Source organism: Pinus tabuliformis, chromosome 1_2 (assembly GCF_031772625.1).
Source record: "Pinus tabuliformis cultivar Carrire ecotype Pingquan chromosome 1_2, CPIR1, whole genome shotgun sequence".
NCBI classification, from domain to species: Eukaryota; Viridiplantae; Streptophyta; class Pinopsida; order Pinales; family Pinaceae; genus Pinus; species Pinus tabuliformis.
Window position 1 is genome coordinate 518368592 of NC_142298.1, and position 25651 is coordinate 518394242.

At 39.6% G+C, this 25651-nt stretch overlaps 3 protein-coding genes and 1 long non-coding RNA gene across 5 annotated transcripts; all 4 read right to left on the bottom strand.

Annotated features, from left to right (window-relative positions):
- Window positions 1–1553: 1553 nt before the first annotated feature.
- LOC149206618 (fasciclin-like arabinogalactan protein 21) lies at window positions 1554–1994 on the bottom strand. Its single transcript, XM_089397754.1, has one exon. The coding sequence runs from the start codon at window positions 1992–1994 to the stop codon at window positions 1554–1556; it is 441 nt and encodes a 146-aa protein (XP_089253880.1).
- A 1389-nt stretch (window positions 1995–3383) lies between these two features.
- Window positions 3384–7941, bottom strand: LOC149206619 (uncharacterized). Its single transcript, XR_016251937.1, has 2 exons — window positions 5547–7941; window positions 3384–5297 (listed from the first exon to the last, which is right to left on the bottom strand). It is a non-coding gene; the product is annotated as an uncharacterized LOC149206619 (long non-coding RNA).
- A 1146-nt stretch (window positions 7942–9087) lies between these two features.
- LOC149206620 (fasciclin-like arabinogalactan protein 21) lies at window positions 9088–9528 on the bottom strand. The gene has a single exon (XM_089397755.1). The coding sequence runs from the start codon at window positions 9526–9528 to the stop codon at window positions 9088–9090; it is 441 nt and encodes a 146-aa protein (XP_089253881.1).
- A 1389-nt stretch (window positions 9529–10917) lies between these two features.
- Window positions 10918–25157, bottom strand: LOC149206621 (U-box domain-containing protein 13-like). Of its 2 annotated transcripts, XM_089395491.1 has the most exons (3): window positions 20615–25157; window positions 20249–20365; window positions 10918–12831 (listed from the first exon to the last, which is right to left on the bottom strand). In XM_089395491.1, exons 1-3 carry the CDS (start codon window positions 20822–20824, stop codon window positions 12553–12555), a joined length of 606 nt encoding a protein of 201 aa, XP_089251617.1. In that variant the 5' UTR covers window positions 20825–25157; the 3' UTR covers window positions 10918–12552. The 2 variants fall into 2 exon arrangements, 1 of the variants encoding a protein (XP_089251617.1); XR_016252583.1 differs by lacking the exons at window positions 20249–20365; window positions 20615–25157 and adding an exon at window positions 13081–15475.
- Between the last annotated feature and the right edge of the window lie 494 nt (window positions 25158–25651).

Sequence of the window (25651 nt, forward strand, 5' to 3'; positions counted from 1 at the left end):
ATATGCTTTATTTTATTATTAACAAAGTCACTTACTTCATCAAATATACCCTTTTGGGGTATAATGGTTATTACTTATAGGGAACCAGCAAAATAGAACAAACCTCATAAGCCCAATAACTTATAAAACATTAAAAGGGAAAGTGTTTCAAAGAACACAACAGATTTATCTCAAACAATTCAGACCCTAGTTTTCACTCAAACACTAGTCTAGGGAACAGATTTCCAATTTTTTACTACATATACAATCTTCAAATCATTCAACACGTTTAAAATCATCCTACTTTAATCTGAAATGAAAATTGTGAAGTCAATTCAGATTAATCTAGTCTGCCCAATTATGTAACAACCAAAACTATCTCAAGAAATACTAAAGAAAAGGAGATATGCATATTTTTCAATGACAAAGGAAGCAAAGGACAAAGCCACAGCTAAAAAGAGATAAACTTCCTCAACTCATAAGCACATAGCACTTGATCCATGGAAAAGAAAACAAATTTCCAACCAAGTTTCCGTAAGAAGGGGGCAAGTTTCAAGGACAAGTTGTTAGACTCCCTCACTTTTCATGTAACAGCATCCCAGCATCCCATAAAACACATACATACAAGTATAAACTATAGACTAAAAGGATAGACAGAAGCAAAAGACAACAGACTAAAACGATAAACTGCCTTTCCTAAGCGAAAAACAACACAGACTGACAGGATAAATTTCCTTCCCTCTCCTTAAATATATCTGATTATCAACCCATAAAAACATTTGGCTAGTTTCATGCCAGCACGTGTCCAGTTCAAATACCCCTTGGTGAGGTGCACTAGCCAAAATAGTTTACTGGGGATGCCATCTACGAATGTGGAAGCATCCCAGATTTCCTGGCAAGTTTTTACTTGGAAAAAGAAATAAATCAACCCATAAAACAATATAAAATAAAATAAGTAAATATTGCTTGCATAATGTATCATTAAAAAGCAGTCCATGTAAAATTTCCAAATGCAGTTTTCACCACAGAAACTATTAGCACAGGCAGTCCAAATCAGTAAATGTATCCCAATACAATCAGCTATGTATAAATTGTCTAACAAATATGTCTGGATGACGTAAGTTGTTTGTACATATCACAATCTCAGCATTCAAATTGGAGAAACTGACCACTAATAGAAAGCCCACATTCAGTCATATTATGCATATTTTGCAGGATCATCCGCTCTATATTCCAGAATTGCTTGGTTCATACAAATCCCACTCATGTCTTCCAAATGCTACAAAAGAGTTTATGCATGTCCTTAAGTAATTTACATAGTTAAGTTTCTTACACAAAGGCAGACAGTCATTGTTAGATCAATTGAGAAACCACTGGAACAAAAAATAAAAATTGTAAATATTTTTGTCAGATTGCAGGCCACAGGGAATGGCCTAGCTCTCTGTATTGGGGATGCTTCCTGGACATGATTTCTCATGGATACCACTGTACTCAAATTGCAAAGGCAAAATACATCACAAATACACAGACAACAACTAAAATAAAAGAATCTTTAGCTCCTTATTGACCTACTACTACTCATGATGATCACCAGTGCTGCTGTTTCTGTAAAACCCCATCTGATCCTCTGAGCTCATCAAGAGGGACCGAAGAATCTCGCTGCTGTCGCTGGAAGCCCACTCCATCGGATCCACAGAGCTTATGAGCGGCCGAAGAATCTCATGCACGACTACCCATCTGTTGCTGAAAACATCCGCAATCTTTATACCCACATAATTGACAGAGAAGGGTTTGCTGTCGCTCACAACCAGCGATTGCCCGTGGAGGAGAGTCTTCAGTCTTGTGCCCGCCGGAAGCTGCACCAGATCTGCCAAAGGCAGCCTCATGTTGGGAACCACATGGTACCTCACATTGTTCGAAAATTCTTGGCCTTCGCTTGAGAAAACGGAATCGTCGCTGAGAGTAAAGATGGTGAGGTTTTGCAGGCGCAGAAGCTCAGGGGACTTGATGCGCATGGCCAAGGCGAGGATGCTGTAACCGCGATCTCTAAGACTGAGCGCTGCATCTTACAGCATGAAGGGCGTTATGACATTCAGGGGATGATCAGGACCAGGACTAGTTGATGATGATGGTGATGGTGACATCATTGCAGGAACAGGGGCTCTCGCAGTTGTGTCATAATTACTGTGATCAAGATCAAGATCAAGAAGCAGCTTGTCGACGCCATGGATCGCTAACAGCCCGTCATTGAGAATGTTAGGATGCGAGACAAGAACTCCATTAATGTACACTGGATGATACTCGGCCGGCATCTGAGTGGAGGGAGAGATGGAATCTTGGCGGCCACCTCCGTGAGAATTACCTGTGACGACGAGGCTGCAGTGGGCGGCAATGGCTTCTAGGTTTGTTCCGTTGGGCAGCTTTTGCAGATCGGCGTAGGTGAAGAGGCCCTTGGTGATGTGGTGGGAGAAGGCCCATCATTGAGTGACAACTGTCTTAAGGATGGAAGACGATCTAATGGCTAGAGTTTATTCCATCGTCTAACAATCGATCTAAGGGCCCATAACCAGACAACGCGGCATGGAGGGGAGTTCCTCTCAGAGGGAACGCCTTACGGCGTAACAAGATTCTCGGTTGGAATTCTGTGTGGCCAAAAGAATATTGAGTTACGAAGTCAGTGAGAGCTATGGATGGCAATACGTTGTAGAGACATATAATAGCCTTTGATCCCTGTGATCTCGTTCTCTTTCGCTCCCAATAGGACAATTGATGCATCATATTAGTGGACATATCACGCTTCTCTATAAGAAGCTTGACTCCTCCAAAAACAGATAACAATATCAATAACACACAAAGCATGAATGGTATTTCAGTTAAAGCGTTTGGAGAATACATCGTTTGGAGTGTAAGGCGTTTGGATTGGGAGGAGGTCCACGGAGCTAAGGAGCGGCAACTATGTATGTATTGGAGAGGTGGTGTGGGTGCCGCAACGTATGAAGACTATCAAAAGAACAGAAAATAACGCACAGTTTCGTTGCGCAAGTGGGGAGAGTAGCGTAGTAACTTGGTATGGGCAGCGTGCTAGTCGAAGGAGAATCCTACACAAAAGATAGCATTCAACACATAGAGAATTGCATAAAACTCAGGTGACAGGAAGAGCGCAGGTGACAGGCGTCGGAGGAGCCCATGCTGGTGCCTGAAAGCCTGAAGCGTAGACAAAGAACAAAGGAGTTACTATGACAGAACTGGCAAAAAATGCAGCTAGAATTTATCTGATGGCACATTCATTACATTTGGGACTAATAGTAGAATTGTCATGCACAAAGACGCCACAAAACCAGTGGCTCAAATTTGAGTAGGGTAGGAAATCCCCTGCACTTTTCATACCATGTTAAACATAACCATGGGGAAGACCAAATATGAAGGATAAGTATTGAATGCATTATTATTCACAATAATACACATTTATAATACATAGGAGTGACCCTTGGTTTCACATTCCAAGTGGTCTCTTGGACTCCATTAGACCGTTCAGCGCCGACACCTTAACCCTTGGCAGATTAGGTGTCCAACAGATTTAAATTCTGGATCCAACGAGCACCACCCTGCATACTTTGGACAGACCCAGAGTGAGATAAACTGGAAATCATGAAATAATGTGTTTCTTGTCAATATTTTGGAGGGAAAGAAAGCAAGCTACTTTTTTAGTCGCATTTTCAATTTATTTCTTTGAAGGTCTATTCAAATTTTAAGTGTACGTACTCATCTGATGCGGAATGAAATTTCAGATCCAACCAATACGCAAAATTCACTTAATGGTTTCTCACGTTTACAATTCCTCGACTCCTTCAGAATGTAACTTTCTCTTTCATAAATATAAAAGTTACAAAGTTTTCCATTGGAAAAATAAAAGAATTTCATTATGAATATTCAGCGCAATGTCGTCCAAATTTTTTAGACCAAACATCAGAATGGAATGCAAACTAAAGAGGGAAAACCAACATCACTAAAAAAAAATCCCCTTGCTGGCAGACTAAATAATATAAATATGAAACAAAGATTCACAAGTAAGAATAAATAAAGCTGCTATGGTTTCTGTAGGTCAAAATAAACAAATAGAGCTAGAGATTTGGAAAAAAAGAACAGCAGCATATCTTCAACAAAGAATAAACAGAGAAAATAAGTGGAGAGGTCTGTCCCATTGAACAGATAACATCATAGAATTTTGTTTTGATCTGGCTAAAGTGGTTCAGAGGAGTAATTGTTATCATCTCCACCTTGCTTCAAACCACACATGTGACATGTTCACTCTTCATGAGCTAATTGTTGATTGAGGCTTTCCATAAGCAATGAAAGTGTATCTCACTCTTGCTTACAGGCCAGAGGGTGGGGTGAGTCTTGAGAGAAGTTACATAAAAATGAAAAATAATATCATAAAATTATCCAAGACAGGCAAACAATTAAAAAATAAGCATCTGAATATTATCATTATCTATAAAAATAAGATGAATCTTGCCAAAAGAATTACTTGTGAAACAATCTGGTCTCAAACAAATATAAAGAAGGCAATAAATGGGTATACATGGGTAATCTGGCATTCTTAAAAGTCAGTCATACAAATATCTGTTGCTTATAATACCTTCTGTTCATAAGGCTCGTATATGGGAATTGTACTGCACGAAGTAGATAGATGAACCACACAGGAAGCATCAAATGAAAACTTTTACATCTAAAATTAAAGTCCAGAACTGATTCTAAAAATAGGTTAGGAATGTAGTGCGATTGGATGATGTCTGGAAAGGCATTTGGTAGAACTATGACAAACCTGGTTAGTTAAAAAGAGGATATCTCTACCTGATAGGGTAAATGTATGTTTTCTCTTTTGTTACCTTACAGATCTTCATATCTTCCTACCCTTTAGCATATCCGACACACTATGGAATGTCCTCTCCCGCAACATTTACAACAGGCTAATACAATAGAATCAGTTCAGCGGATTCAAAATGATCCTCTGTTTTGATCTCGAATAGTACTTGGACTCATTCATTTGCAACTTTCTTGATTATTGAAATATGTCTGCATCGAGAGCCTACTGATAGAAACCGAAAAGATGTAGCGTGGGGTACCAAGACATGTTGAGAAGGAAAAAATCGATATGATAGGGGTAAGGAAGAGGAGATTGGACAACAGGCAATACTCACCTGCTCTCTGACTTCATCTGAAATCTCTAATAAATCATATGGCATGCCATCTAGAATACGATCTAGTTCTTCGGTCAGAGCATGGAATCTACCCGAAATTGCTTCACCGTCCAAAGCCTGGATCACGCCATTAAAGTTGAAACCCCAAATTAATCCTCCGCCGTGATTAAAAACCATGAAAACAAACCTCTATGTAATGTGTAGCTGAAAGATAAAGAAATGTGCTCAAACACAATTTTATCTATGAAAATAGGTGAAGCATTGTGTATTCCAAATGATTTTCTGAACGACCAAGAAACATATTGCCCAGAAAGAGTTGATGCAAAGGAGAGGCATAGAGAAGAGAATGAATGAAGTGATCATTACCAGGTACAGTTTGCTGCCATCATGGCAGAGTTGAAGCAGTCTTTTCACAGAATGGAATGTTTTTCGTAGCGAAGAAAAGCACTCCGCTGCCACCCGAGGAAGGGGTCCCTGCAATTCTCGAAGTTCTTCAAACAATGGAAGTAACAGTTGAATCCTCCTAACGAGGTCGAAACAGTCTTTCTTTTGGCTTTTTCTGTAGTCCCTGTTCATGGTACCTCACATTGTTCGAAAATTCTTGGCCTTCGCTTGAGAAAACGGAATCGTCGCTGAGAGTAAAGATGGTGAGGTTTTGCAGGCGCAGAAGCTCAGGGGACTTGAAGAACTCCATTAATGTACAGTGGATGATACTCGGCCGGCATCTGAGTGGAGGGAGAGATGGAATCTTGGTGGCCACCTCCGTGAGAATTACCTGTGACGACGAGGCTGCAGTGGGCGGCAATGGCTTCCAAGTTTGTTCCGTTGGGCAGCTTTTGCAGATCGGCGTAGGTGAAGAGGCCCTTGGCGATGTGGTGGGAGAAGGGCCATCATTGAGTGACAACTGTCTTAAGGATGGAAGACGATCTAATGGCTGGAGTTTATTCCATCGTCTAACAATCGATCTAAGGGCCCATAACCAGACAGCGCGGCATGGAGGGGAGTTCCTCTCAGAGGGAACGCCTTACCGCGTAAAAATACACATTAATTATTATTAACAAGTCAGACCTTAAAGCTAGAGCCTAGAATAGATTAGAAGTCTGGATTTTAAAATGCTAGTTAATGGAGAATTCCAAAAATATGAAGTGCATTCAATTATATTAAATGATTATACACGTCAACAACATTTTTAGGCTATTTGTGGTGAATATGGCACCAGATGATGTTTCTTAACCTCAATTTGTCCCATGATGCAACTATTTTAAGCTTTCAAAACATAATTCAAACTAATTTGTCAGACCTTTGAGAACTGTCTCGACCTTAAACTATCTGTCCAGCACCCTACGTCTGATTGCAACTCAAATGTAGCTGGACCAATCAGAACACTTTAACTGAAATTTCAAGGATGAAACAGAAACAACCAAAGAAAGCATGAATAAGCTTGCAACTTTTAAGTCGAATGTATTTCTTAATAATATGCTTTATTTTATTATTAACAAAGTCACTTACTTCATCAAATATACCCTTTTGGGGTATGATGGTTATTACTCATAGGGAACCAGCAAAATAGAACAAACCTCATAAGCCCAATAACTTATAAAACATTAAAAGGGAAAGTGTTTCAAAGAACACAACAGATTTATCTCAAACAATTCAGACCCTAGTTTTCACTCAAACACTAGTCTAGGGAACAGATTTTATTTTCGCTAATCACATTCATTTTATTTTCTCCACACTCAACATTGTTTTGACAGCCACATTGGATAGCACATAAAGGGGGGGATGGGAACGACCTCCATGGCTTTGTTTTAGTCTACCATTTTGCATCAGCAGAAATCAGAAGAAATGAAATGGAACTTCTCCAATCCCACTCTAAACTGCACAATATCAATTACAAAGCATAGAAGAAACTCCGAGGTAGAAGAATGAATCATAAAGGATGTGTGATATTTGGGGCTATGGCTTATAAATTGAGCAAACAGCAGAGATGCATTCAAAAACAAATGAGAACAGCACTAAGGGACCAGTGTAAATTGATAGTGCCAATGAAATATTTGATGTATGACAACTTTGGGAATGCAATGAAAGCCAATGGATGTTTGTCTAAAAGAAAGATATTTTACACGCAAGCAAAAGGAAAGGCTAAAAAGGGGAATTGCTTGAAGAGAATTATAATTGACCTTTGAGAACTGTCTCAACCTTAAACTATCTGTCCAGCACCCTACGTCTGATTGCAACTCAAATGTAGCTGGACCAATCAGAACACTTTAACTGAAATTTCAAGGATGAAACAGAAACAACCAAAGAAAGCATGAATAAGCTTGCAACTTTTATGTCGAATGTATTTCTTAATAATATGCTTTATTTTATTATTAACAAAGTCACTTACTTCATCAAATATACCCTTTTGGGGTATAATGGTTATTACTTATAGGGAACCAGCAAAATAGAACAAACCTCATAAGCCCAATAACTTATAAAACATTAAAAGGGAAAGTGTTTCAAAGAACACAACAGATTTATCTCAAACAATTCAGACCCTAGTTTTCACTCAAACACTAGTCTAGGGAACAGATTTCCAATTTTTTACTACATATACAATCTTCAAATCATTCAACACGTTTAAAATCATCCTACTTTAATCTGAAATGAAAATTGTGAAGTCAATTCAGATTAATCTAGTCTGCCCAATTATGTAACAACCAAAACTATCTCAAGAAATACTAAAGAAAAGGAGATATGCATATTTTTCAATGACAAAGGAAGCAAAGGACAAAGCCACAGCTAAAAGGAGATAAACTTCCTCAACTCATAAGCACATAGCACTTGATCCATGGAAAAGAAAACAAATTTCCAACCAAGTTTCCGTAAGAAGGGGGCAAGTTTCAAGGACAAGTTGTTAGACTCCCTCACTTTTCATGTAACAGCATCCCAGCATCCCATAAAACACATACATACAAGTATAAACTATAGACTAAAAGGATAGACAGAAGCAAAAGACAACAGACTAAAACGATAAACTGCCTTTCCTAAGCGAAAAACAACACAGACTGACAGGATAAATTTCCTTCCCTCTCCTTAAATATATCTGATTATCAACCCATAAAAACATTTGGCTAGTTTCATGCCAGCACGTGTCCAGTTCAAATACCCCTGGGTGAGGTGCACTAGCCAAAATAGTTTACTGGGGATGCCATCTACGAATGTGGAAGCATCCCAGATTTCCTGGCAAGTTTTTACTTGGAAAAAGAAATAAATCAACCCATAAAACAATATAAAATAAAATAAGTAAATATTGCTTGCATAATGTATCATTAAAAAGCAGTCCATGTAAAATTTCCAAATGCAGTTTTCACCACAGAAACTATTAGCACAGGCAGTCCAAATCAGTAAATGTATCCCAATACAATCAGCTATGTATAAATTGTCTAACAAATATGTCTGGATGACGTAAGTTGTTTGTACATATCACAATCTCAGCATTCAAATTGGAGAAACTGACCACTAATAGAAAGCCCACATTCAGTCATATTATGCATATTTTGCAGGATCATCCGCTCTATATTCCAGAATTGCTTGGTTCATGCAAATCCCACTCATGTCTTCCAAATGCTACAAAAGAGTTTATGCATGTCCTTAAGTAATTTACATAGTTAAGTTTCTTACACAAAGGCAGACAGTCATTGTTAGATCAATTGAGAAACCACTGGAACAAAAAATAAAAATTGTAAATATTTTTGTCAGATTGCAGGCCACAGGGAATGGCCTAGCTCTCTGTATTGGGGATGCTTCCTGGACATGATTTCTCATGGATACCACTGTACTCAAATTGCAAAGGCAAAATACATCACAAATACACAGACAACAACTAAAATAAAAGAATCTTTAGCTCCTTATTGACCTACTACTACTCATGATGATCACCAGTGCTGCTGTTTCTGTAAAACCCCATCTGATCCTCTGAGCTCATCAAGAGGGACCGAAGAATCTCGCTGCTGTCGCTGGAAGCCCACTCCATCGGATCCACAGAGCTTATGAGCGGCCGAAGAATCTCATGCACGACTACCCATCTGTTGCTGAAAACATCCGCAATCTTTATACCCACATAATTGACAGAGAAGGGTTTGCTGTCGCTCACAACCAGCGATTGCCCGTGGAGGAGAGTCTTCAGTCTTGTGCCCGCCGGAAGCTGCACCAGATCTGCCAAAGGCAGCCTCATGTTGGGAACCACATGGTACCTCACATTGTTCGAAAATTCTTGGCCTTCGCTTGAGAAAACGGAATCGTCGCTGAGAGTAAAGATGGTGAGGTTTTGCAGGCGCAGAAGCTCAGGGGACTTGATGCGCATGGCCAAGGCGAGGATGCTGTAACCGCGATCTCTAAGACTGAGCGCTGCATCTTACAGCATGAAGGGCGTTATGACATTCAGGGGATGATCAGGACCAGGACTAGTTGATGATGATGGTGATGGTGACATCATTGCAGGAACAGGGGCTCTCGCAGTTGTGTCATAATTACTGTGATCAAGATCAAGATCAAGAAGCAGCTTGTCGACGCCATGGATCGCTAACAACCCGTCATTGAGAATGTTAGGATGCGAGACAAGAACTCCATTAATGTACACTGGATGATACTCGGCCGGCATCTGAGTGGAGGGAGAGATGGAATCTTGGCGGCCACCTCCGTGAGAATTACCTGTGACGACGAGGCTGCAGTGGGCGGCAATGGCTTCTAGGTTTGTTCCGTTGGGCAGCTTTTGCAGATCGGCGTAGGTGAAGAGGCCCTTGGTGATGTGGTGGGAGAAGGCCCATCATTGAGTGACAACTGTCTTAAGGATGGAAGACGATCTAATGGCTAGAGTTTATTCCATCGTCTAACAATCGATCTAAGGGCCCATAACCAGACAGCGCGGCATGGAGGGGAGTTCCTCTCAGAGGGAACGCCTTACGGCGTAACAAGATTCTCGGTTGGAATTCTGTGTGGCCAAAAGAATATTGAGTTACGAAGTCAGTGAGAGCTATGGATGGCAATACGTTGTAGAGACATATAATAGCCTTTGATCCCTGTGATCTCGTTCTCTTTCGCTCCCAATAGGACAATTGATGCATCATATTAGTGCACATATCACGCTTCTCTATAAGAAGCTTGACTCCTCCAAAAACAGATAACAATATCAATAACACACAAAGCATGAATGGTATTTCAGTTAAAGCGTTTGGAGAATACATCGTTTGGAGTGTAAGGCGTTTGGATTGGGAGGAGGTCCACGGAGCTAAGGAGTGGCAACTATGTATGTATTGGAGAGGTGGTGTGGGTGCCGCAACGTATGAAGACTATCAAAAGAACAGAAAATAACGCACAGTTTCGTTGCGCAAGTGGGGAGAGTAGCGTAGTAACTTGGTATGGGCAGCGTGCTAGTCGAAGGAGAATCCTACACAAAAGATAGCATTCAACACATAGAGAATTGCATAAAACTCAGGTGACAGGAAGAGCGCAGGTGACAGGCGTCGGAGGAGCCCATGCTGGTGCCTGAAAGCCTGAAGCGTAGACAAAGAACAAAGGAGTTACTATGACAGAACTGGCAAAAAATGCAGCTAGAATTTATCTGATGGCACATTCATTACATTTGGGACTAATAGTAGAATTGTCATGCACAGAGACGCCACAAAACCAGTGGCTCAAATTTGAGTAGGGTAGGAAATCCCCTGCACTTTTCATACCATGTTAAACATAACCATGGGGAAGACCAAATATGAAGGATAAGTATTGAATGCATTATTATTCACAATAATACACATTTATAATACATAGGAGTGACCCTTGGTTTCACATTCCAAGTGGTCTCTTGGACTCCATTAGACCGTTCAGCGCCGACACCTTAACCCTTGGCAGATTAGGTGTCCAACAGATTTAAATTCTGGATCCAACGAGCACCACCCTGCATACTTTGGACAGACCCAGAGTGAGATAAACTGGAAATCATGAAATAATGTGTTTCTTGTCAATATTTTGGAGGGAAAGAAAGCAAGCTACTTTTTTAGTCGCATTTTCAATTTATTTCTTTGAAGGTCTATTCAAATTTTAAGTGTACGTACTCATCTGATGCGGAATGAAATTTCAGATCCAACCAATACGCAAAATTCACTTAATGGTTTCTCACGTTTACAATTCCTCGACTCCTTCAGAATGTAACTTTCTCTTTCATAAATATAAAAGTTACAAAGTTTTCCATTGGAAAAATAAAAGAATTTCATTATGAATATTCAGCGCAATGTCGTCCAAATTTTTTAGACCAAACATCAGAATGGAATGCAAACTAAAGAGGGAAAACCAACATCACTAAAAAAAAATCCCCTTGCTGGCAGACTAAATAATATAAATATGAAACAAAGATTCACAAGTAAGAATAAATAAAGCTGCTATGGTTTCTGTAGGTCAAAATAAACAAATAGAGCTAGAGATTTGGAAAAAAAGAACAGCAGCATATCTTCAACAAAGAATAAACAGAGAAAATAAGTGGAGAGGTCTGTCCCATTGAACAGATAACATCATAGAATTTTGTTTTGATCTGGCTAAAGTGGTTCAGAGGAGTAATTGTTATCATCTCCACCTTGCTTCAAACCACACATGTGACATGTTCACTCTTCATGAGCTAATTGTTGATTGAGGCTTTCCATAAGCAATGAAAGTGTATCTCACTCTTGCTTACAGGCCAGAGGGTGGGGTGAGTCTTGAGAGAAGTTACATAAAAATGAAAAATAATATCATAAAATTATCCAAGACAGGCAAACAATTAAAAAATAAGCATCTGAATATTATCATTATCTATAAAAATAAGATGAATCTTGCCAAAAGAATTACTTGTGAAACAATCTGGTCTCAAACAAATATAAAGAAGGCAATAAATGGGTATACATGGGTAATCTGGCATTCTTAAAAGTCAGTCATACAAATATCTGTTGCTTATAATACCTTCTGTTCATAAGGCTCGTATATGGGAATTGTACTGCACGAAGTAGATAGATGAACCACACAGGAAGCATCAAATGAAAACTTTTACATCTAAAATTAAAGTCCAGAACTGATTCTAAAAATAGGTTAGGAATGTAGTGCGATTGGATGATGTCTGGAAAGGCATTTGGTAGAACTATGACAAACCTGGTTAGTTAAAAAGAGGATATCTCTACCTGATAGGGTAAATGTATGTTTTCTCTTTTGTTACCTTACAGATCTTCATATCTTCCTACCCTTTAGCATATCCGACACACTATGGAATGTCCTCTCCCGCAACATTTACAACAGGCTAATACAATAGAATCAGTTCAGCGGATTCAAAATGATCCTCTGTTTTGATCTCGAATAGTACTTGGACTCATTCATTTGCAACTTTCTTGATTATTGAAATATGTCTGCATCGAGAGCCTACTGATAGAAACCGAAAAGATGTAGCGTGGGGTACCAAGACATGTTGAGAAGGAAAAAATCGATATGATAGGGGTAAGGAAGAGGAGATTGGACAACAGGCAATACTCACCTGCTCTCTGACTTCATCTGAAATCTCTAATAAATCATATGGCATGCCATCTAGAATACGATCTAGTTCTTCGGTCAGAGCATGGAATCTACCCGAAATTGCTTCACCGTCCAAAGCCTGGATCACGCCATTAAAGTTGAAACCCCAAATTAATCCTCCGCCGTGATTAAAAACCATGAAAACAAACCTCTATGTAATGTGTAGCTGAAAGATAAAGAAATGTGCTCAAACACAATTTTATCTATGAAAATAGGTGAAGCATTGTGTATTCCAAATGATTTTCTGAACGACCAAGAAACATATTGCCCAGAAAGAGTTGATGCAAAGGAGAGGCATAGAGAAGAGAATGAATGAAGTGATCATTACCAGGTACAGTTTGCTGCCATCATGGCAGAGTTGAAGCAGTCTTTTCACAGAATGGAATGTTTTTCGTAGCGAAGAAAAGCACTCCGCTGCCACCCGAGGAAGGGGTCCCTGCAATTCTCGAAGTTCTTCAAACAATGGAAGTAACAGTTGAATCCTCCTAACGAGGTCGAAACAGTCTTTCTTTTGGCTTTTTCTGTAGTCCCTGTTCATGGTACCTCACATTGTTCGAAAATTCTTGGCCTTCGCTTGAGAAAACGGAATCGTCGCTGAGAGTAAAGATGGTGAGGTTTTGCAGGCGCAGAAGCTCAGGGGACTTGAAGAACTCCATTAATGTACAGTGGATGATACTCGGCCGGCATCTGAGTGGAGGGAGAGATGGAATCTTGGTGGCCACCTCCGTGAGAATTACCTGTGACGACGAGGCTGCAGTGGGCGGCAATGGCTTCCAAGTTTGTTCCGTTGGGCAGCTTTTGCAGATCGGCGTAGGTGAAGAGGCCCTTGGCGATGTGGTGGGAGAAGGGCCATCATTGAGTGACAACTGTCTTAAGGATGGAAGACGATCTAATGGCTGGAGTTTATTCCATCGTCTAACAATCGATCTAAGGGCCCATAACCAGACAGCGCGGCATGGAGGGGAGTTCCTCTCAGAGGGAACGCCTTACCGCGTAAAAATACACATTAATTATTATTAACAAGTCAGACCTTAAAGCTAGAGCCTAGAATAGATTAGAAGTCTGGATTTTAAAATGCTAGTTAATGGAGAATTCCAAAAATATGAAGTGCATTCAATTATATTAAATGATTATACACGTCAACAACATTTTTAGGCTATTTGTGGTGAATATGGCACCAGATGATGTTTCTTAACCTCAATTTGTCCCATGATGCAACTATTTTAAGCTTTCAAAACATAATTCAAACTAATTTGTCAGACCTTTGAGAACTGTCTCGACCTTAAACTATCTGTCCAGCACCCTACGTCTGATTGCAACTCAAATGTAGCTGGACCAATCAGAACACTTTAACTGAAATTTCAAGGATGAAACAGAAACAACCAAAGAAAGCATGAATAAGCTTGCAACTTTTAAGTCGAATGTATTTCTTAATAATATGCTTTATTTTATTATTAACAAAGTCACTTACTTCATCAAATATACCCTTTTGGGGTATGATGGTTATTACTCATAGGGAACCAGCAAAATAGAACAAACCTCATAAGCCCAATAACTTATAAAACATTAAAAGGGAAAGTGTTTCAAAGAACACAACAGATTTATCTCAAACAATTCAGACCCTAGTTTTCACTCAAACACTAGTCTAGGGAACAGATTTTATTTTCGCTAATCACATTCATTTTATTTTCTCCACACTCAACATTGTTTTGACAGCCACATTGGATAGCACATAAAGGGGGGGATGGGAACGACCTCCATGGCTTTGTTTTAGTCTACCATTTTGCATCAGCAGAAATCAGAAGAAATGAAATGGAACTTCTCCAATCCCACTCTAAACTGCACAATATCAATTACAAAGCATAGAAGAAACTCCGAGGTAGAAGAATGAATCATAAAGGATGTGTGATATTTGGGGCTATGGCTTATAAATTGAGCAAACAGCAGAGATGCATTCAAAAACAAATGAGAACAGCACTAAGGGACCAGTGTAAATTGATAGTGCCAATGAAATATTTGATGTCTGACAACTTTGGGAATGCAATGAAAGCCAATGGATGTTTGTCTAAAAGAAAGATATTTTACACGCAAGCAAAAGGAAAGGCTAAAAAGGGGAATTGCTTGAAGAGAATTATAATTGACCTTTGAGAACTGTCTCAACCTTAAACTATCTGTCCAGCACCCTACGTCTGATTGCAACTCAAATGTAGCTGGACCAATCAGAACACTTTAACTGAAATTTCAAGGATGAAACAGAAACAACCAAAGAAAGCATGAATAAGCTTGCAACTTTTATGTCGAATGTATTTCTTAATAATATGCTTTATTTTATTATTAACAAAGTCACTTACTTCATCAAATATACCCTTTTGGGGTATAATGGTTATTACTTATAGGGAACCAGCAAAATAGAACAAACCTCATAAGCCCAATAACTTATAAAACATTAAAAGGGAAAGTGTTTCAAAGAACACAACAGATTTATCTCAAACAATTCAGACCCTAGTTTTCACTCAAACACTAGTCTAGGGAACAGATTTCCAATTTTTTACTACATATACAATCTTCAAATCATTCAACACGTTTAAAATCATCCTACTTTAATCTGAAATGAAAATTGTGAAGTCAATTCAGATTAATCTAGTCTGCCCAATTATGTAACAACCAAAACTATCTCAAGAAATACTAAAGAAAAGGAGATATGCATATTTTTCAATGACAAAGGAAGCAAAGGACAAAGCCACAGCTAAAAGGAGATAAACTTCCTCAACTCATAAGCACATAGCACTTGATCCATGGAAAAGAAAACAAATTTCCAACCAAGTTTCCGTAAGAAGGGGGCAAGTTTCAAGGACAAGTTGTTAGACTCCCTCACTTTTCATGTAACAGCATCCCAGCATCCCATAAAACACATACATACAAGTATAAACTATAGACTAAAAGGATAGACAGAAGCAAAAGACAACAGACTAAAACGATAAACTGCCTTTCCTAAGCGAAAAACAACACAGACTGACAGGATAAATTTCCTTCCCTCTCCTTAAATATATCTGATTATCAACCCATAAAAACATTTGGCTAGTTTCATGCCAGCACGTGTCCAGTTCAAATACCCCTGGGTGAGGTGCACTAGCCAAAATAGTTTACTGGGGATGCCATCTACGAATGTGGAAGCATCCCAGATTTCCTGGCAAGTTTTTACTTGGAAAAAGAAATAAATCAACCCATAAAACAATATAAAATAAAATAAGTAAATATTGCTTGCATAATGTATCATTAAAAAGCAGTCCATGTAAAATTTCCAAATGCAGTTTTCACCACAGAAACTATTAGCACAGGCAGTCCAAATCAGTAAATGTATCCCAATACAATCAGCTATGTATAAATTGTCTAACAAATATGTCTGGATGACGTAAGTTGTTTGTACATATCACAATCTCAGCATTCAAATTGGAGAAACTGACCACTAATAGAAAGCCCACATTCAGTCATATTATGCATATTTTGCAGGATCATCCGCTCTATATTCCAGAATTGCTTGGTTCATGCAAATCCCACTCATGTCTTCCAAATGCTACAAAAGAGTTTATGCATGTCCTTAAGTAATTTACATAGTTAAGTTTCTTACACAAAGGCAGACAGTCATTGTTAGATCAATTGAGAAACCACTGGAACAAAAAATAAAAATTGTAAATATTTTTGTCAGATTGCAGGCCACAGGGAATGGCCTAGCTCTCTGTATTGGGGATGCTTCCTGGACATGATTTCTCATGGATACCACTGTACTCAAATTGCAAAGGCAAAATACATCACAAATACACAGACAACAACTAAAATAAAAGAATCTTTAGCTCCTTATTGACCTACTACTACTCATGATGATCACCAGTGCTGCTGTTTCTGTAAAACCCCATCTGATCCTCTGAGCTCATCAAGAGGGACCGAAGAATCTCGCTGCTGTCGCTGGAAGCCCACTCCATCGGATCCACAGAGCTTATGAGCGGCCGAAGAATCTCATGCACGACTACCCATCTGTTGCTGAAAACATCCGCAATCTTTATACCCACATAATTGACAGAGAAGGGTTTGCTGTCGCTCACAACCAGCGATTGCCCGTGGAGGAGAGTCTTCAGTCTTGTGCCCGCCGGAAGCTGCACCAGATCTGCCAAAGGCAGCCTCATGTTGGGAACCACATGGTACCTCACATTGTTCGAAAATTCTTGGCCTTCGCTTGAGAAAACGGAATCGTCGCTGAGAGTAAAGATGGTGAGGTTTTGCAGGCGCAGAAGCTCAGGGGACTTGATGCGCATGGCCAAGGCGAGGATGCTGTAACCGCGATCTCTAAGACTGAGCGCTGCATCTTACAGCATGAAGGGCGTTATGACATTCAGGGGATGATCAGGACCAGGACTAGTTGATGATGATGGTGATGGTGACATCATTGCAGGAACAGGGGCTCTCGCAGTTGTGTCATAATTACTGTGATCAAGATCAAGATCAAGAAGCAGCTTGTCGACGCCATGGATCGCTAACAACCCGTCATTGAGAATGTTAGGATGCGAGACAAGAACTCCATTAATGTACACTGGATGATACTCGGCCGGCATCTGAGTGGAGGGAGAGATGGAATCTTGGCGGCCACCTCCGTGAGAATTACCTGTGACGACGAGGCTGCAGTGGGCGGCAATGGCTTCTAGGTTTGTTCCGTTGGGCAGCTTTTGCAGATCGGCGTAGGTGAAGAGGCCCTTGGTGATGTGGTGGGAGAAGGCCCATCATTGAGTGACAACTGTCTTAAGGATGGAAGACGATCTAATGGCTAGAGTTTATTCCATCGTCTAACAATCGATCTAAGGGCCCATAACCAGACAGCGCGGCATGGAGGGGAGTTCCTCTCAGAGGGAACGCCTTACGGCGTAACAAGATTCTCGGTTGGAATTCTGTGTGGCCAAAAGAATATTGAGTTACGAAGTCAGTGAGAGCTATGGATGGCAATACGTTGTAGAGACATATAATAGCCTTTGATCCCTGTGATCTCGTTCTCTTTCGCTCCCAATAGGACAATTGATGCATCATATTAGTGCACATATCACGCTTCTCTATAAGAAGCTTGACTCCTCCAAAAACAGATAACAATATCAATAACACACAAAGCATGAATGGTATTTCAGTTAAAGCGTTTGGAGAATACATCGTTTGGAGTGTAAGGCGTTTGGATTGGGAGGAGGTCCACGGAGCTAAGGAGCGGCAACTATGTATGTATTGGAGAGGTGGTGTGGGTGCCGCAACGTATGAAGACTATCAAAAGAACAGAAAATAACGCACAGTTTCGTTGCGCAAGTGGGGAGAGTAGCGTAGTAACTTGGTATGGGCAGCGTGCTAGTCGAAGGAGAATCCTACACAAAAGATAGCATTCAACACATAGAGAATTGCATAAAACTCAGGTGACAGGAAGAGCGCAGGTGACAGGCGTCGGAGGAGCCCATGCTGGTGCCTGAAAGCCTGAAGCGTAGACAAAGAACAAAGGAGTTACTATGACAGAACTGGCAAAAAATGCAGCTAGAATTTATCTGATGGCACATTCATTACATTTGGGACTAATAGTAGAATTGTCATGCACAGAGACGCCACAAAACCAGTGGCTCAAATTTGAGTAGGGTAGGAAATCCCCTGCACTTTTCATACCATGTTAAACATAACCATGGGGAAGACCAAATATGAAGGATAAGTATTGAATGCATTATTATTCACAATAATACACATTTATAATACATAGGAGTGACCCTTGGTTTCACATTCCAAGTGGTCTCTTGGACTCCATTAGACCGTTCAGCGCCGACACCTTAACCCTTGGCAGATTAGGTGTCCAACAGATTTAAATTCTGGATCCAACGAGCACCACCCTGCATACTTTGGACAGACCCAGAGTGAGATAAACTGGAAATCATGAAATAATGTGTTTCTTGTCAATATTTTGGAGGGAAAGAAAGCAAGCTACTTTTTTAGTCGCATTTTCAATTTATTTCTTTGAAGGTCTATTCAAATTTTAAGTGTACGTACTCATCTGATGCGGAATGAAATTTCAGATCCAACCAATACGCAAAATTCACTTAATGGTTTCTCACGTTTACAATTCCTCGACTCCTTCAGAATGTAACTTTCTCTTTCATAAATATAAAAGTTACAAAGTTTTCCATTGGAAAAATAAAAGAATTTCATTATGAATATTCAGCGCAATGTCGTCCAAATTTTTTAGACCAAACATCAGAATGGAATGCAAACTAAAGAGGGAAAACCAACATCACTAAAAAAAAATCCCCTTGCTGGCAGACTAAATAATATAAATATGAAACAAAGATTCACAAGTAAGAATAAATAAAGCTGCTATGGTTTCTGTAGGTCAAAATAAACAAATAGAGCTAGAGATTTGGAAAAAAAGAACAGCAGCATATCTTCAACAAAGAATAAACAGAGAAAATAAGTGGAGAGGTCTGTCCCATTGAACAGATAACATCATAGAATTTTGTTTTGATCTGGCTAAAGTGGTTCAGAGGAGTAATTGTTATCATCTCCACCTTGCTTCAAACCACACATGTGACATGTTCACTCTTCATGAGCTAATTGTTGATTGAGGCTTTCCATAAGCAATGAAAGTGTATCTCACTCTTGCTTACAGGCCAGAGGGTGGGGTGAGTCTTGAGAGAAGTTACATAAAAATGAAAAATAATATCATAAAATTATCCAAGACAGGCAAACAATTAAAAAATAAGCATCTGAATATTATCATTATCTATAAAAATAAGATGAATCTTGCCAAAAGAATTACTTGTGAAACAATCTGGTCTCAAACAAATATAAAGAAGGCAATAAATGGGTATACATGGGTAATCTGGCATTCTTAAAAGTCAGTCATACAAATATCTGTTGCTTATAATACCTTCTGTTCATAAGGCTCGTATATGGGAATTGTACTGCACGAAGTAGATAGATGAACCACACAGGAAGCATCAAATGAAAACTTTTACATCTAAAATTAAAGTCCAGAACTGATTCTAAAAATAGGTTAGGAATGTAGTGCGATTGGATGATGTCTGGAAAGGCATTTGGTAGAACTATGACAAACCTGGTTAGTTAAAAAGAGGATATCTCTACCTGATAGGGTAAATGTATGTTTTCTCTTTTGTTACCTTACAGATCTTCATATCTTCCTACCCTTTAGCATATCCGACACACTATGGAATGTCCTCTCCCGCAACATTTACAACAGGCTAATACAATAGAATCAGTTCAGCGGATTCAAAATGATCCTCTGTTTTGATCTCGAATAGTACTTGGACTCATTCATTTGCAACTTTCTTGATTATTGAAATATGTCTGCATCGAGAGCCTACTGATAGAAACCGAAAAGATGTAGCGTGGGGTACCAAGACATGTTGAGAAGGAAAAAATCGATATGATAGGGGTAAGGAAGAGGAGATTGGACAACAGGCAATACTCACCTGCTCTCTGACTTCATCTGAAATCTCTAATAAATCATATGGCATGCCATCTAGAATACGATCTAGTTCTTCGGTCAGAGCATGGAATCTACCCGAAATTGCTTCACCGTCCAAAGCCTGGATCACGCCATTAAAGTTGAAACCCCAAATTAATCCTCCGCCGTGATTAAAAACCATGAAAACAAACCTCTATGTAATGTGTAGCTGAAAGATAAAGAAATGTGCTCAAACACAATTTTATCTATGAAAATAGGTGAAGCATTGTGTATTCCAAATGATTTTCTGAACGACCAAGAAACATATTGCCCAGAAAGAGTTGATGCAAAGGAGAGGCATAGAGAAGAGAATGAATGAAGTGATCATTACCAGGTACAGTTTGCTGCCATCATGGCAGAGTTGAAGCAGTCTTTTCACAGAATGGAATGTTTTTCGTAGCGAAGAAAAGCACTCCGCTGCCACCCGAGGAAGGGGTCCCTGCAATTCTCGAAGTTCTTCAAACAATGGAAGTAACAGTTGAATCCTCCTAACGAGGTCGAAACAGTCTTTCTTTTGGCTTTTTCTGTAGTCCCTGTTCATGGTACCTCACATTGTTCGAAAATTCTTGGCCTTCGCTTGAGAAAACGGAATCGTCGCTGAGAGTAAAGATGGTGAGGTTTTGCAGGCGCAGAAGCTCAGGGGACTTGAAGAACTCCATTAATGTACAGTGGATGATACTCGGCCGGCATCTGAGTGGAGGGAGAGATGGAATCTTGGTGGCCACCTCCGTGAGAATTACCTGTGACGACGAGGCTGCAGTGGGCGGCAATGGCTTCCAAGTTTGTTCCGTTGGGCAGCTTTTGCAGATCGGCGTAGGTGAAGAGGCCCTTGGCGATGTGGTGGGAGAAGGGCCATCATTGAGTGACAACTGTCTTAAGGATGGAAGACGATCTAATGGCTGGAGTTTATTCCATCGTCTAACAATCGATCTAAGGGCCCATAACCAGACAGCGCGGCATGGAGGGGAGTTCCTCTCAGAGGGAACGCCTTACCGCGTAAAAATACACATTAATTATTATTAACAAGTCAGACCTTAAAGCTAGAGCCTAGAATAGATTAGAAGTCTGGATTTTAAAATGCTAGTTAATGGAGAATTCCAAAAATATGAAGTGCATTCAATTATATTAAATGATTATACACGTCAACAACATTTTTAGGCTATTTGTGGTGAATATGGCACCAGATGATGTTTCTTAACCTCAATTTGTCCCATGATGCAACTATTTTAAGCTTTCAAAACATAATTCAAACTAATTTGTCAGACCTTTGAGAACTGTCTCGACCTTAAACTATCTGTCCAGCACCCTACGTCTGATTGCAACTCAAATGTAGCTGGACCAATCAGAACACTTTAACTGAAATTTCAAGGATGAAACAGAAACAACCAAAGAAAGCATGAATAAGCTTGCAACTTTTAAGTCGAATGTATTTCTTAATAATATGCTTTATTTTATTATTAACAAAGTCACTTACTTCATCAAATATACCCTTTTGGGGTATGATGGTTATTACTCATAGGGAACCAGCAAAATAGAACAAACCTCATAAGCCCAATAACTTATAAAACATTAAAAGGGAAAGTGTTTCAAAGAACACAACAGATTTATCTCAAACAATTCAGACCCTAGTTTTCACTCAAACACTAGTCTAGGGAACAGATTTTATTTTCGCTAATCACATTCATTTTATTTTCTCCACACTCAACATTGTTTTGACAGCCACATTGGATAGCACATAAAGGGGGGGATGGGAACGACCTCCATGGCTTTGTTTTAGTCTACCATTTTGCATCAGCAGAAATCAGAAGAAATGAAATGGAACTTCTCCAATCCCACTCTAAACTGCACAATATCAATTACAAAGCATAGAAGAAACTCCGAGGTAGAAGAATGAATCATAAAGGATGTGTGATATTTGGGGCTATGGCTTATAAATTGAGCAAACAGCAGAGATGCATTCAAAAACAAATGAGAACAGCACTAAGGGACCAGTGTAAATTGATAGTGCCAATGAAATATTTGATGTCTGACAACTTTGGGAATGCAATGAAAGCCAATGGATGTTTGTCTAAAAGAAAGATATTTTACACGCAAGCAAAAGGAAAGGCTAAAAAGGGGAATTGCTTGAAGAGAATTATAATTGACCTTTGAGAACTGTCTCAACCTTAAACTATCTGTCCAGCACCCTACGTCTGATTGCAACTCAAATGTAGCTGGACCAATCAGAACACTTTAACTGAAATTTCAAGGATGAAACAGAAACAACCAAAGAAAGCATGAATAAGCTTGCAACTTTTATGTCGAATGTATTTCTTAATAATATGCTTTATTTTATTATTAACAAAGTCACTTACTTCATCAAATATACCCTTTTGGGGTATAATGGTTATTACTTATAGGGAACCAGCAAAATAGAACAAACCTCATAAGCCCAATAACTTATAAAACATTAAAAGGGAAAGTGTTTCAAAGAACACAACAGATTTATCTCAAACAATTCAGACCCTAGTTTTCACTCAAACACTAGTCTAGGGAACAGATTTCCAATTTTTTACTACATATACAATCTTCAAATCATTCAACACGTTTAAAATCATCCTACTTTAATCTGAAATGAAAATTGTGAAGTCAATTCAGATTAATCTAGTCTGCCCAATTATGTAACAACCAAAACTATCTCAAGAAATACTAAAGAAAAGGAGATATGCATATTTTTCAATGACAAAGGAAGCAAAGGACAAAGCCACAGCTAAAAAGAGATAAACTTCCTCAACTCATAAGCACATAGCACTTGATCCATGGAAAAGAAAACAAATTTCCAACCAAGTTTCCGTAAGAAGGGGGCAAGTTTCAAGGACAAGTTGTTAGACTCCCTCACTTTTCATGTAACAGCATCCCAGCATCCCATAAAACACATACATACAAGTATAAACTATAGACTAAAAGGATAGACAGAAGCAAAAGACAACAGACTAAAACGATAAACTGCCTTTCCTAAGCGAAAAACAACACAGACTGACAGGATAAATTTCCTTCCCTCTCCTTAAATATATCTGATTATCAACCCATAAAAACATTTGGCTAGTTTCATGCCAGCACGTGTCCAGTTCAAATACCCCTGGGTGAGGTGCACTAGCCAAAATAGTTTACTGGGGATGCCATCTACGAATGTGGAAGCATCCCAGATTTCCTGGCAAGTTTTTACTTGGAAAAAGAAATAAATCAACCCATAAAACAATATAAAATAAAATAAGTAAATATTGCTTGCATAATGTATCATTAAAAAGCAGTCCATGTAAAATTTCCAAATGCAGTTTTCACCACAGAAACTATTAGCACAGGCAGTCCAAATCAGTAAATGTATCCCAATACAATCAGCTATGTATAAATTGTCTAACAAATATGTCTGGATGACGTAAGTTGTTTGTACATATCACAATCTCAGCATTCAAATTGGAGAAACTGACCACTAATAGAAAGCCCACATTCAGTCATATTATGCATATTTTGCAGGATCATCCGCTCTATATTCCAGAATTGCTTGGTTCATACAAATCCCACTCATGTCTTCCAAATGCTACAAAAGAGTTTATGCATGTCCTTAAGTAATTTACATAGTTAAGTTTCTTACACAAAGGCAGACAGTCATTGTTAGATCAATTGAGAAACCACTGGAACAAAAAATAAAAATTGTAAATATTTTTGTCAGATTGCAGGCCACAGGGAATGGCCTAGCTCTCTGTATTGGGGATGCCCCAGCATTAGCATTTGTAAGGAATGTCTCGACTCTCAACATTACCTTGATGTAGGGGAAATTCCGTGACATTCTCAAGTCATTGACTACAGAAAAATGGCAGAGGGGCACATTTCCAAGGCATCCCCTATCTCAGGGCACAGACTATAGTAAATCCAAGGGTTGCCTTCTAGACCACAGGGAACATGTGCCCAAGAAAAATAGGAAAATTTAACATTAGGCAATCTGCTCAGCAAGACAAGCTAAATTAATGCCATTACCCACACAATATAGACTATAGGAAATCCTTGGGTTGCCTTCTAGACCATACGGAGCATGTGCCACAGAAACATAGAGGAAACTGTAAAATCAAGTAATCTGCCCAACAACACAAACTAAATTAATGCGATTACCCACACAATACATAGGTAATCATCGTCTTTTTTGACTAAGAATACACACAGGATGTGTATATGAAGAATGTAATTTCCAATCATCTTATGAATGAAATTACAGTTTTTTCTCCAGATAAAATGAATAAAAAAATAGGTATTCGTTAAAAAGTAGTTATCGATTGCAAAGAACTTAAACCATTAGCCTAAGCCTATGCCTCTCATGCATAAGCCTGGATTACCTCCATATTGGATTCAAAAGCTGTAAGTTACCAAACCATTTCCCGTGTATTTCTGTATCTGATACAAGACAGCTGGAAAACACCATGAAAATGTTTCCATGCAATTCGTTGAAGCAGTCTTTTCGCAGCGAAGAAAAGCACTCCGCTGCCACCCGAGGAAGGGGTCCCTGCAATTCTCGAAGTTCTTCAAACAATGGAAGTAACAGTTGAATCCTCCTAACGAGGTCGAAACAGTCTTTCTTCTGGCTTTTTCTGTAGTCCCTGTTCATGGTACCTCACATTGTTCGAAAATTCTTGGCCTTCGCTTGAGAAAACGGAATCGTCGCTGAGAGTAAAGATGGTGTACAGTGGATGATACTCGGCCGGCATCTGAGTGGAGGGAGAGATGGAATCTTGGCGGCCACCTCCGTGAGAATTACCTGTGACGACGAGGCTGCAGTGGGCGGCAATGGCTTCCAGGTTTGCCAATTACCTGTGACGACGAGGCTGCAGTGGGCGGCAATGGCTTCCAGGGTTGTTCAGTTGGGCAGCTTTTGCAGATCGGCCTAGGTGAAGAGGCCCTTGGCGATGTGGTGGGAGAAGGCCCATCATTCAGGGACAACTGTCTTAAGGATGAAAGACGATCTAATGGCTGGAGTTTATTCCATCGTCTAACAATCGATCCAAGGGCCCATAACCAGACAGCGCGGCATGGAGGGGAGTTCCTCTCAGAGGGAACGCCTTACGGCGTAAATATGTTGCTAAACTATTTTTTGGTTAGTTTAAGATAAAAAGGGATGTACAGTGGATGATACTCGGCCGACATCTGAGTGGAGGGAGAGATGGAATCTTGGTGGCCACCTCCGTGAGAATTACCTGTGACGACGAGGCTGCAGTGGGCGGCAATGGCTTCCAAGTTTGTTCCGTTGGGCAGCTTTTGCAGATCGGCGTAGGTGAAGAGGCCCTTGGCGATGTGGTGGGAGAAGGGCCATCATTGAGTGACAACTGTCTTAAGGATGGAA